The 13,249-nt window shown below is 40.0% G+C and overlaps 1 protein-coding gene and 1 long non-coding RNA gene across 2 annotated transcripts in view; one reads left to right on the top strand and one right to left on the bottom strand.

Moving 5' to 3' along the window:
* Nucleotides 1–2,202: 2,202 nt before the first annotated feature.
* The window catches only part of LOC145447243 (solute carrier family 22 member 4-like), a 37,573-nt gene continuing 26,526 nt past the window's right edge, over nucleotides 2,203–13,249 (bottom strand). Inside the window, exon 12 of the mRNA XM_080325661.1 lies at nucleotides 2,203–3,566. Coding sequence (XP_080181787.1) covers nucleotides 3,461–3,566 — 106 coding nt within the window. The 3' untranslated portion in view covers nucleotides 2,203–3,460. The remainder of the gene's footprint in view (nucleotides 3,567–13,249) is intronic.
* Nucleotides 4,170–5,466, top strand: LOC145447246 (uncharacterized). The gene is made up of 2 exons (XR_013917504.1): nucleotides 4,170–4,742; nucleotides 5,219–5,466. It is a non-coding gene; the product is annotated as an uncharacterized LOC145447246 (long non-coding RNA).

Genomic DNA, 13,249 nt, shown 5'->3' with positions numbered 1-13,249 from the left:
AATCGGACGTTGCTCAACTTGCATGCTACATTCATCATGTCACACAAGCAGGGGCAATCAGATGACTCGTGATTTCACCATTTCAACGCGACCAAAGGGAGAGTCATTAAAGGAATGAATTATTATATAGAATTACTGATAATGTTCATGTCAGACTGAAAGCAGAACAGTGCGTAAGAGACTGTCAGACTGCCAACGTCAAGGTTTCAGCTAAGTTATTGGTTAGTCTCTTATTTAGCCTATACGTGGGAGGAATATTTGCTGGGCTGGGCAGTATAAAATGACACAAGGAGGCTATGGAAGCTGGTAACCCAAAATTTCATTCATACGCCTTCATTTGGGTTCAGGTCACTGCTGAGAAACCGAGGCATTTTATAATGATGAAGCTTGATTTCAAACCGACATAGATCCAATTGTGATTGATAGGATGCATTCTTTCAAACAGCTTCTTCGCAAAGCTATGAGGAAACCTCCTGATTTGGCGATTTGAAAGAAGTTATTCAACATTGGAGTCATCACTAGATTCAGCAAACATGTCATAAACCTTATCAGCGATTGATATGAAATATTGACAACACAGCCCTACTTAATCTGTTACTCCAGGGGTCGCCAACTCAAAATAGGTCGCGGGCCACTTTTCCAAATTCCTGGAGGCCGCGGGCCGCATGACATCAATATCGATATAAAAGTAGGCAACACAGTTCAACAACCACGTCTGATAACTCTACGTTATTACAACGCTGTGCTTTCTAACATAGGCGACGGTTATAGTCACCACAAAAGAACTAATATTTTATTGAAAAAACACAAATACAACAAAAAGTATCATGATCATCAATGTCATTATATTTTGGACTATGAGCTGTACACGATACCTGACAATGACAACACTCTTTAGCCGCTAAAACAGGGGTGGCCAACATTTTTGTAATTCACGGCCGCATTTCGCGTACTCATGTAGCCTGCGGCCGCATACCGGTGGTTAGTCGTGATAAACTAGCTGGGGCCAAATACCCACGTTATCATGTCCATGTCCATTGCCGGTACACTCCGAACTAATCTATATGCACATATCGGCTTACTATGCGCACCAAATCGTTAGTAGTTATGTTGTAAAGAGCCACAGAGAACCAATCTGTAGTCGCGCGAAGCGCGAAAAATTTTTCATGTTCATGAGTGAATTTCGTCAATAAATATTAGTATAGTTTCACATATTACTATAAAATATTTATCCTTTCTCGGCCAATGTGATCAGATTCCCAGATACAGCTGATGCAGGGGGTATCTGCGAAAACTTAGGGTTGTTATTACAAGTGTCGACAGCCGCATAATTTTCCTTCTACTGCTGCAGATTGGCCACCCATGGATTGAAGAATCAATATTGGGGTTAGCTATACACGGTAGGCCTACTTGCTAGACAACTATCTCCTCGTAAAGCATGGTCTTTTGGAGCGCCCGAAGTCGTTTTGCAGGCGTCTCGGTCTTGGCAGTGGTGGAAAATTGCACGTCAAGGCAATATGCCCATTCTTACCAGCAAATTCTTCATCCATGGAATGATATTACCATGCCGAAGCCGTATCAACTAGTGAGTAATAGTGATAGTGGGCACATAGAATGGCTCACTTTGAAAAAGAACAACATTATGTTTCAACTGAAATCAATTTTAGCGTTTCAACATGATTTACTAAGCGTTTTTCTGAATTTTTTTCAAATCAGGCCGCGGGCCGCAAAATAGGACCTCGCGGGCCGCATGCGGCCCGCGGGCCGCGTGTTGGAGACCCCTGTGTTACTCGCTGAATATCTATTATATTAACAATTCTTTGCTTCCCTTCCACGCCAGAATTGAACACACCTAAGCAGAGGTGGTCAGTAACGAAGTACTTCTACTTTTTGAAGTACTTGAAGTATATTTTGCCTTCTCATACTACTTTTTAAGTAGTTATGATTTTAGACTACTTCTACTTGACAGTTTTCAGTTTTGTAGGTAAAAATTAGCGCAGAATACCTACTTACTTACTTACTTGTGAACCACCACTCCTACTTCTACTTGAGTAGAAATTCCGGCGTTACTTCTACTTCTACTTGAGTAGCGACGGTGACTACTTTGACCACCTCTGCACCTAAGACATTTTACCTATTCCCAACCGCGGCTCCCAGGTAGCCTTCTTGCGGCTCTGATTGACCTCTAAATACGCCACAAAATATATTAGACGGCAGTTGTTGTTTATTTCTATGATTAGTTATAGTGAATTTCTGCATATATGAATGGTAAAATAAGATATATTTGTTATGTCTAAAGCCGTAAAGGCTGGCCGCTTCTGAATACTGGGAAAGAGAATTCTTTCAGACTAGCGACAGACAAGGATACATCTGTTGTTCTGCTGGTCATATACCTTTATATAGTAGGGTCACAATGCGTCCTCTTTTAAGAGGATTTGTCCTCTTTTTTTACTTTTTCGAAAGTGTCCTCGGAGGATGCCCAAATGTACTCTTCTTTGAGATTTTGTCCTCTATTTTGAGAATTTTGGTTAAATATAGGGCAAAATTCGACTGAGATGCAGTTAAATCAGTACTCATGCGGCTATTTCGCAAGATGAGCTGGAAAACTGACACTTTTTTGAGTCAACTGACCCCGAAGGGGGAAAAATTTACCATTTCTTCAGGATTTACCTCCGGTATTGCAAGTCTGAAAATTTTGAAAAAGTGTCCTCTTTTCATATTTCTAAAATATGGTAACAGTATTTCTATTATATAACGTCTCTGTGAAGAGTTAATTTCGACACAATTTTACTAACATCAAAATAGTGGCTCATATAGTCAAGTATAAATTTCAATAAGTATAGTATTACTCAGCGTATACTCCCCCGAAAACTTATGTATCAAGTGCTGGAATGTATGAAGACTAAAGAGCTATCGCATAACGACATAGTATGTTGCAGTGATGATATGCAGTGCATTCTATTTCCACGTACACGATTTGCGACAGGTAATACGACATTTCTGTCGTGGCGCACCAGACCGATAAGGTGACAAGCGCCACAATGTCCCATTTTCAAAATTAATATTAATAATAATAATAATTTCAACGTATAGCACTCGCCAATATATGCCTGTCAATGCTAAAATAACCGATACATAATCTAGAGAAGTCTATGTACAATTTCGCATGGTTTTGAATTAGCTTCTGAACCACTGATTCGGAGTGTACCATACCTGAGCGATACCCGTAATACCTAAGTGATGCGAGCCCATGTTCGAACTAAATGTATCAGTGTCCGAATTAACAGTTGTTGCATACATGCAATTTCATCTATTGTTCCGTTCCCGAGCATTTGGGCCGAGTAAAGAGGCTGTCAGGTTCAACCGGTGTCCAAATTAAGCGGATTCGACTGTATTCATTACGTGCTTGAAAATTGCTCCAGGTAAATGTTTGCATTTCAAGCAGTTAGTCCGAAAGAACTCATATCATAGGCATGTGCTCTTGATCGAGTTGCTTTTCAGCATCTTCTTCATCATGAGTCGTCTTTTGTGGGGAAAATTTCTTGAATATGTTAAGTCCGTAAAACCTGTGACAAAAACCCAGTACTCTGTGTCAAACGAATGCAAACGTGCTGAACAGAAAAAAAATGATGTGTCACCGTTACACAAGTATATACATGAAAATATGACGGGCTATAACTGCCACACCCCACCCCACAGATTGGGGGTACCAAGCCCCAGGGGATCCACACTGTAAAAAATCTGGTAGATTTACTGGGAAATCTCTGTAAATTTTACCACGAATTACCGGTCGCAGCCAATTACTGTGCGTAGCTTGTCATTTTACATTTTGATATGTAATATTACCTTAATATAGCTGTAAAGTAAGTTACCAGAATTTCTTCGCAAAATTACTGACAGTTACTCGTTACTGCAGTTTACCGGGCTATTGGCAAAATTGATTAGCATCAAAATCGCTGCAGCCAATGTATACGTAGAACTGAATGTTACTGATACATCATTCTAGAGGTGATTTGACTTGATTGAACCTCGTTTGCGAGACTGGGGTCTGTCATACCGAAATTGTTGGCCCTAGTATCAATGTAAGCTTAGTAGGGTACAAGAAATAACTGACAATCGTAGCTAATGTGGTATACCGTAGCCATATTATATTATAAGGCAATGGCTGTACAGTGTACGGCCAGGCTCGCTGGTTACATTCGTTGTCACGGATAAGGCTGATAAGTTAGAAAATTAGTTCAGGATGTATAATATTGCTCGGGGAAACTAGAAATATCAGCACCGGATGCTCAGCTGACCATTTGTTAATGGCGGACAAGGCGACCTGTAATAGGTTACATTAGGTGACTGCTTTTTCTGAGATTCGTAGTAAACAACCAACGCACAACTGTGACATCACAAGCCGCGTCTGGTTAGGTAAGTACAGTAAGTAGTGAACAACACATGGAATATATATCAATTTATACGAAATTAGATGAAAAAAGGGACTATGTGCAATGCTAAATGTTTCTGTATGGAAAAAACGACCCAGATCAAACATTATAACGTGGCCAGTAAATATTATTGGTGTCATGTGTCAGCGGATGAATACCATTTATTTCGAAATCGTTCGAGTGTCGCCTGGCCAGTGGCCATTAGTGAGATTTGAGCAAAGGGTGGAGCGAAGCTTGTTGTGCTTGAATAAAGTGGACCCGATCGTTGAAGATTCCTAGGAATGCTGAATGGAATACGCATCTTAAAAGGTAATGCAGTACTACATAGTATTTGTTACCGTGAATATCTGACTCTGCACACCAGCCCTCGATGACTTAGATTTCATGATTGATATATTTCATTCGCCGCATTCTCTGTTCTATTTTGGGATATTTGTCGACTTATATAGTGACCACATACTCCGCTGCGGAGGAGTTGAAACTGTTGGCTTGGTAATGTCATTTTCGGGCCATGGCATAGATATGTTTTCAGCCACTGCTGGATTTGTTTGCCACACAAGCCACCTTAAATTAGGAACCTCTTGCTTCAATGCAGAGATAAAGCCATGAATCTCTGCTATGTCGTGTAAAAGGCGGAGCCGTCATCACACAATGTGCCAGTACCGGTACTTCAAAACATGTTATATTTTTGTTAGCCCATTTGTCTTAGTCTTTATAATGTCATGTCCTCTGTCCAGGTTAGGAACTTTGCTTTATATAGCGACTTACGCATGAATTCTTTTTAGAGGAACTGCAAGATACTACTTACACAGAAGGAATGAGAACGAGAAAAAGAAACAATTGGAAGTTTGGCCGGTGGTGGAATTAATTCACGTTTTCTTAAGACCACTCGTGTTACTGCATGTCTTCTAAAGAAGAATTAGACCTCCAGCAGCAATATTTTTCCATCGATAACCACTTCATCGTGATATCATGAATGAATATACAGTTTGTTCCAATGTCGTTTTGGGGATGTGAAGAAAATGTTGCGATATTTTTGCATCGGGTTGCTTTGCGATAGGTATGGATGTACGTGAATTTACAAGCTGGTATGTAATCCTGATTTACAGGGACAGCATGTAGGTAGGTAGGCGGTAAAATGACAGTCTCGATCGCAAATGTACAGGAGAACATGTAGATTAGATATACCGGAGGTGACTGTAACATTACAGTCTGGCGTGTAAAGTGAGATTACCGGACGAGTGTAAGTTAAATTTACATTGACTAACGGTAATGTTAGATTACCACGAAATGTCTGGCTACCGTGCTTCCAAACATTTCGCGGTAAATCGAGGTTTTTATTTTTTACAGTGCAGAATTAATTCGCGAATCCACTTAAAAGAGTATTTAAACGAGTTCATATGATAACATTCTCGAATTTGAATGTCTTTCTTCGGCCTTTGCACGATCAAATGAGCCAGAAGCTCCTGGGTACAATCGTAACAAAATACCGCATAATCTGCACTACTGAATGGAGAGAGACCATCTACGCCAGGGGTCTCTGACTCAACTGTGCTCGCGGCCCAATTCCCTGGTTTTTGATAGCGTCGTGGGCCGCAGCACCAATAATAGGGTATTTTATTGAGTCCAAAGGCCATATTTGACGGGACCTTACAGACAGGCATTCCACACACATCGTGAAAATGTGATTTACTATGGTGAATTCACGCCTGGCACGAAAAAAATCACATATTTGAATAAATTATTGCAGTATAATTGGCATAGTTTGTAAAAATAGTTATTTATAGACACCATGCTATAGCGTGCAAATGCATCATGACATCGCAAAAGCTGTCGCGTAATAATTTTGCAGCTACCGAACATTTGACGCGCCCAAATCATAGGTAGAATATTTTAGAATTGAACTAAGAGTGATCTGATATCATAGCATATGAGCAGCACAGCCTAAGCCGGGTTTCGGGCATACTCCTGATAACTAGGTTATTGATCATGTCGTTACCAAAGCAAAATCAAATCAGTGTTAGATTTACCTTTCAATATTGAAACAGATCAATAACAACTTAAATATAATGAATAATGTGCCATAGTAATATAAATGTCCAATCGCCGAAGGATCCATTGGTGTTAAAGCTGTGGAGGGTACCACTACTTGACTGATCACCATAATATCATGGAAAGAGAGGCCCAAGATGACCCAGAATGTAACTAGCTATACATCAACAGGGCAACAGAATGCCAATGGTTTCCATACCGAGTCACGTCGTTCCAAATCACAATTCCTTCTCTGATTTAACGTTTGAACCGACTCAACTCGAATTATTTCATCACCCATTCGGTCAGTCCAAGTTCGAAAAATTCTACGAATGGTCGCGCCCAAGTCCATATTACATTTTTCAGTCACAAATCATAAACGGGTAATGTTTTACAAGCATAAACTGATAATGTGACGTAATAACTCATCTTCCACCGCATGGTAACTTCTAAAACTTATGTGATCGTGAAGTTTGATAGGTAGTTTCATGTTTTTGGAGTAGTGTTAGAGCGAATTTCAAATTCTCAACCGTACCGTACAACTACAAAACCGTACCGTACAAAAAAAAAACATATGTGGCTGTTAAATACTATCGAATACTTCATAATCTGAAATGCCGACGAAGGCTGCTTAAAATGATCTCGCGAGCCGCGTGTTTGAGACCCCTGATCTACGTAGGGGAGATGTGGTACCGATGGATCACTGGGACCGAAAATACTCTATGATAATTCCATGATTACACTCCGTGATCTTTTGTACAATTGCATGCTGGCAAAATCTTTCCTCACATATACAAAATTTCGACGTGCGCGAGCTGGGGTCTCTGACAGATGTTTTCTGTTTTGGGGGTGTAAACTAAATTTCGATCCACGCATACATTTTTCTTTGTAACGTTCGACACGAAAAAACCAGCAATCATTTTTAATGTGAAGTGTAGGGCTTGTATCAGGCTATATAATGGTACCAATTATTTTATTCAATACCTTCCATGAGTGGAATTTTTTCGATTCGTGTGTAAAATTCGTCGGGTGGGGACCGATGATACAATAGCCAAATCAAGCAAAATAATCAAGCACACTAATCATGCAACAACTGAAACATGCCTAGGTACAGAAACTCTTTCTGTAATAATTGCATTTGATGTTTTATCGCTATAACGAGGTATTTGGAAGTCACAATGTCGATTTTCGGGCAATCTGTGTACCCTCCAATTTATAAGTTCGAGCCTAAATCGAAACGTGATTTTATGGTAACATTTGAGTTAATATTTATTCTATTTTTTTACGGTTGCGAGCAAACATTCTTATTTGGCTTGCTGTAGCTTCGATGATAATACTGAGCAAGAAAAAATTGTCACATCTGAGTTTTTGAGAGTATGTCTCATAGGTCCCCAGGTCGTGTGCCATTGGAACCAACGGGTGGGGACCGATGATACGTTCGAGCAACAAATTTCGAACGTCCATAAATATTTTTTGAAAAGACGAATATTCATGTATATGTGTGCGATAGGTGGAGCTTGTATCAAATTGTTGAGCCAGCAAAAGATCTGATGTTTTCGGCTGGGCACTTTGGGGCAAGCGATCATTTTCCAATTTTTGATCAATCGGTACCACATCTCCCCTACTCTTCACTATTAAAAACCTTCGCGAAATGATGGCTCCTCTGCGCGTTGATGGCGATGAGATGAATGTGCAAGTGTACAGCAGTCGACCAGAAACACTGTGCGTCAATATCTATAGTTCAGTCACAAGATATGTGTAATTGTACACAGGGCTTTGGAGCCGGAGCCGGAGCCGCGGAGCCGTGCATTTTCACCGGAGCTGGATCCGGAGCCGGAGCTCTACATGAAAATCAGCCGGAGCCGGAGCTGGATCCCGTTATTTGAGGAGTAGCTCCGGCTCCGACGTATTTCATAAGATGCTATTATATATGCAACAACCACATCTGCTGATTTATCACAATTGAACAGCAGGCCTGAATTTTAATGCTGTGTACAGCAATGGCACAGAGTAAAGTGCGTTCCAGTGTAACTATGCTGTTTTCGACAATTGACAAGTATTCATTATGACATCACAAGCCGTCACGACGGCACCTATGTCTTCGCTGCTACATCGGATGTTACTCACGGCTGACAGACTCTAGATTACTATAGATAACTAACCTATGGGTAGATTAGTAACCTATATGGACCAGGAATGGCCAAACTTTTCGGCTAAAGGGGCACATGCAATTGACGAACGAGTGCGCTAGCCGCGCCAAGCGGATAAATTTTCAAAGTTTATAAATATACTATGTCATTAATATTATTACTTGAGTATATTGCGAGTCTACCGCCCGCTAGGCTAAGTTTGCAAGGACACTACTCTTCGGCGTATGGCCACATCGATATCGAAGGTCTCCGATAATATGGGACAATAATTTTGTGCCTACATTTCACCGTCGACGATTTTTATGCGAGCGAAAACGCGAAAAGACTTTCTCCCGTAATTGCGAATACAGTTAGACTCAATCGGGTAAATTAGGCGTTTTTTTTCATTTTCAGTAGGCGGTAGGCTACGAAGCAAGAAATCGTGTGTCAATTAAACACGCGAAGCGTGAAGAAAAATTTCACTTATTTTGGTTTATTGTAATGTACGACGATTTACTGAAAATGTGACTGGACCCTGGATCTGCCAATGCGTCGGAGCTGATATTTTAGTCATCAACATCCCAAGTGTCGCAGCCAGACTTTGTAATTTTTGGTTGGCATTACAAGTTCACAATCTGAGCAATTCATTTTCGATAACATAATAGGAAAGTACCTCGCGGGCCACGCAAAACCCTCTTGCGGGCCACATTTGGCCCGCGGGTTGGCCACCCCTGATATAGACAGGCCCATTCGATAATTTCCGAGCCGGAGCCGGAGCAGTGGTAATAATGCGGCTCCGGAGCTGGAGCCGGAGCTAATGTATGATAGAGGAAAGCTCCGGAGCCGGAGCTGGAGCAGTTTAAATTTACGGCTGCTCCAAAGCCCTGATTGAACATTTAGATATCGGTAATGGCTACTATATTATCCGAGTATGCCAATTTGTGGTGAAGCCACAGCATAGCAGGCTATGTTGGTAAACGGCCGACTATGGTATGGAAAATAAATTCATAATGATACCACAATAACTTGGTTCGTCATTATATTTTATTTTACTCATATACGGAGGCATGGATAATTTGCACCACCAATAATGTAATAACTTTTGAATGTTTGCGCAACGATGACAGAAGGTTCGGAGTCGTATGATTTTGGTTTTGAAATGGAAAGATTAACTTCACAGAAGTGTTGATGCAAGTTTTTAGTTATCGTTTTCTGATCAATTCCTGATCATAGAGCAGATGTCACCAACTCTTGGACCTCATGTAGCCCGCCTGATGATGTTTCGAGCGCCGCGACTGAATTGCGATTTTGTAAATAAAACACATGGCCGTTTCTATTCAAATGCCGAGCAAGATTTAAGTTTCGCTACGGTGAGAAATAGTACAACATCATCATCTCATGCGCTCATCCCCACAAGTCTTCACAATATAAAATGGACTTATTGTTGGCCGCAACTTGTAGCCTTCTCCGTGGCGAACTGGCTGATAAAAACAAATAAACCTTGAGTTGTCGTGTCCATGCACCAAATACTGCAAACAACGACCTGGCAAACACTCTGTGTGACTTCGTCTTATTGGTGCTCAGAATTATTGAATCTATTCAGCACCGCATATTTCATTTATTATAATATCCGAGAAAAAGCGAGCTTATATATATATAGACGAAAATTAGCTATTTGGGAAAATAGGGATACTGTTTGGTTTTCGACTGCAATAGTCGAACCCAGTATCTTATATATATCTTTGAGAAAGAACTGGAGTGTTATCAGCATTACGCACACAGCATGCAGAAAAAAGCGAAAACATTTTTTTTTATTGGAACTGTTTGACTGGGCAACGTGAAGATTTCCTGAATTTCCTGAATTTCCTGACAAAGTCACAGAATGACTGTAAATGAATATGCCTTGATCTCGACACACGCATACACACGGTATTAGAATAACCTACAATATATTGACCAAATATGAACTCCCAAGTCGCTGTGGAATCGGGTGTGACAATATTAAAATTTATGATTTGTTGAAGTTTTTATTGAATTTTCTTCAATCTAGGCAGCAAATCCGCTTCTATCTCCGATCCAAATGGAGTAGTAAGTACATGAATAACTGTCACTAAGCATAAGGCTGGGCACAAGGATTCGAGTATTCTAAACTGAATAGAGTATTGATTTTAATGGTTCGAATAGAGTAGTAGAAGTATAGCTTTTTGAGTACTGAAATTATGCGCTCCTCGCCACTGAAAGTTAATTTATCAATGAGAATTACAATTTCGATACTATTTTCCACTGTGGAAACCTTGAAACCTTGATTGGCCGTACTGCAGCATGAGATACATATAGTAAAAAGCTACGAACTAGGGATGGTGTGAACGTGAGGATGAAGTTTGCGTTCTGTGTGTGAAACTCTAAAATTTAGAGGTTCACATTCACAAACGAACCCTAGTAGGTTCTGCACTCTGGACATTTTCCATATATTACAGTTTTTCAAGTCATAATAACAACTTTGGTGGAAATTCTTTTCATTTCAATTTCGGACCACTCTATGCATGGCGCTAGCAGCCTAAAAAATCAGGACTAAACGAGCATGCAGAATGCTAATCTCGAAAATCTTACTTGATTTGTTACAAAAATTTGCTCGAAATATTCAGATTTCCGTTCGTGAATAATTAATTAGAGATTCTCTGTTGTGTCAAGAACGAAATACACTGCATGTGGAAAGTCAGTGCATGATATTTATTCGATATGTATCAGTGAAATTGATATAATGAATACATCGTTGTCTAATGTAAAAAAAATCTCTCAGGCGTACGGGATCCATCTTGATGTGATATATTTATTGTAGGCCTATCATAAAAAAATCCGTGCGATTGGGGTGTTGGCTACTGTTTAACTAGTCTATGGGGTAATATCGGTAGAAAGTATGGGTACCCGCTTTACACTCTGCTCAAAATCAATGTTGCAATAGTCGGACGCGGAATACTTTGTAGAGTTATCCGAGTTTTTCGTTGATAATTTTCTGATTATCCTTGATTGGTGGATAATCCAAGAATTATCAACGGAAAACTCAAATAACTCCGCTTCTACTAGTTGGAATTGAGTCCAATTTGTTTTGCATCGTCTTTGAAGAAAGCTCAACAATGTCATTGGGTTGACAAAAAAAGAAAAAAAAATTCCCTAATAAATTAAAATATTTTAATTGGATCTGCGGAGTCTTATACTTGTAAGAATTGAACCAAACTTGGTGTGTAGCGTTTTTTAAAGTAACCTGACAATTTAATCAGTGAATGGCTGGAATTCGGGGAAAAAAGTTATTTTTGAACACTCCTATTGTGCAGCCATTGCTAGCCCAGAGCGATCACGGACGTAGCCATCAGCAGCGGGTTGATTTTTGGGTCGAAATCTCTCCCATTTTAAACTCGAAACCCCTGTCCTTTTGAAATGTCGATCTATGTCTGATATTTCTGATAAAATGAAATCAATGCGTTGCCTAGGAGAATGAAATCCAGTTCAGTACGGTTCTCGAAATTTATTGACTTGGGGGCGCCTGCGCCAGAGGTGGCAATTATTTTTCGAAGAATGAGAAGCAGGAAATACGTTGGCGGGCTAAGTCAAATGTTCGCAGTATATTCTGCGTTGTATTAATTTCAAATCATTTCCTAATTGAAAGTACTGAATTACGTAACATAAGCTTCTGGGTGGATGTGTTACTATTAGACAATTAGGGAATATGAGTTAATGTACAAAAATGATCTTTATCTAACATGATTATTCAAAACAATGGTAAACGAGAAACATTGCTAACTCTTTTTAATCGCACCAACCGCAGACATGTCCTTTTAATAAGACACCAAAATGTATGGGATATTACAGCTTGGTCACTGCATCCCGAACGGTGTGTAGCTAGGTGTGTAGCCTTGTTGCGTTGGTTGTTTCGCAGACAGGTTTTCCAAAATTTGCCTTCTTGCGGCCTCAGCCCACTGACTGCGTGTTTAGATCATAATTCCGAATTAAATTATTCCGTGTTAAATTTTAAATCTACATTATGCATACGACGAACGTAGGCTAACCACGGTAAACAGCCTTCAAATCAAACGCATTTCCGGTTTAATTTATACAACCCATAGTTTTGGTACATATTCAAATGTATAATTCAAAATCCAAGCAACTCTTCGCAGGCCGGATTTGGACCGCGGGACGTAAAATGCCCATGTGTGTCCGTCGCTAATCTACATTCCTCCGGGAAACCCCTAATTTTCGGTGAGTCACAAAAGCAAAAATTTACAACATTTCACATTTAACTGCACATTCAATACATTACTTACACTATGCACCCGGAAACACATGCCAAGAACCACTGATATAGCTATAGTTGTAGTTTAGTTATTTCTAGTCGTAATTACTAGTTTTAGCACGAGTAGCGGGTCTTGAAAATTGAATAGTTCTACTTCTTGTTCTAGTTGCAAGTTTAAAAAATGCGCAGTTCTAATTCTAGTTCAGTTGCGCTGTTTGAAAATCCAGTAGTTTGTACAAGTCTGTAGGCAGCACGTGAGCTACTTTAACGTATGCTAACGATGTACGATTAAATTGGCGCCATGTTCATAGGAAATCACTCTCACTCTTCTCTTTATTCATGGCTTAATTGCTAATAAATTGAAGTAC

This window comes from Botryllus schlosseri, chromosome 9 (assembly GCF_051294905.1).
Source record: "Botryllus schlosseri isolate E-star chromosome 9, Bs_hap1, whole genome shotgun sequence".
In the NCBI taxonomy this organism is placed as follows: Eukaryota; Metazoa; Chordata; class Ascidiacea; order Stolidobranchia; family Styelidae; genus Botryllus; species Botryllus schlosseri.
Note: the sequence above shows the minus strand (reverse complement) of the source record. Positions and strands in the feature narration are given on the sequence as shown.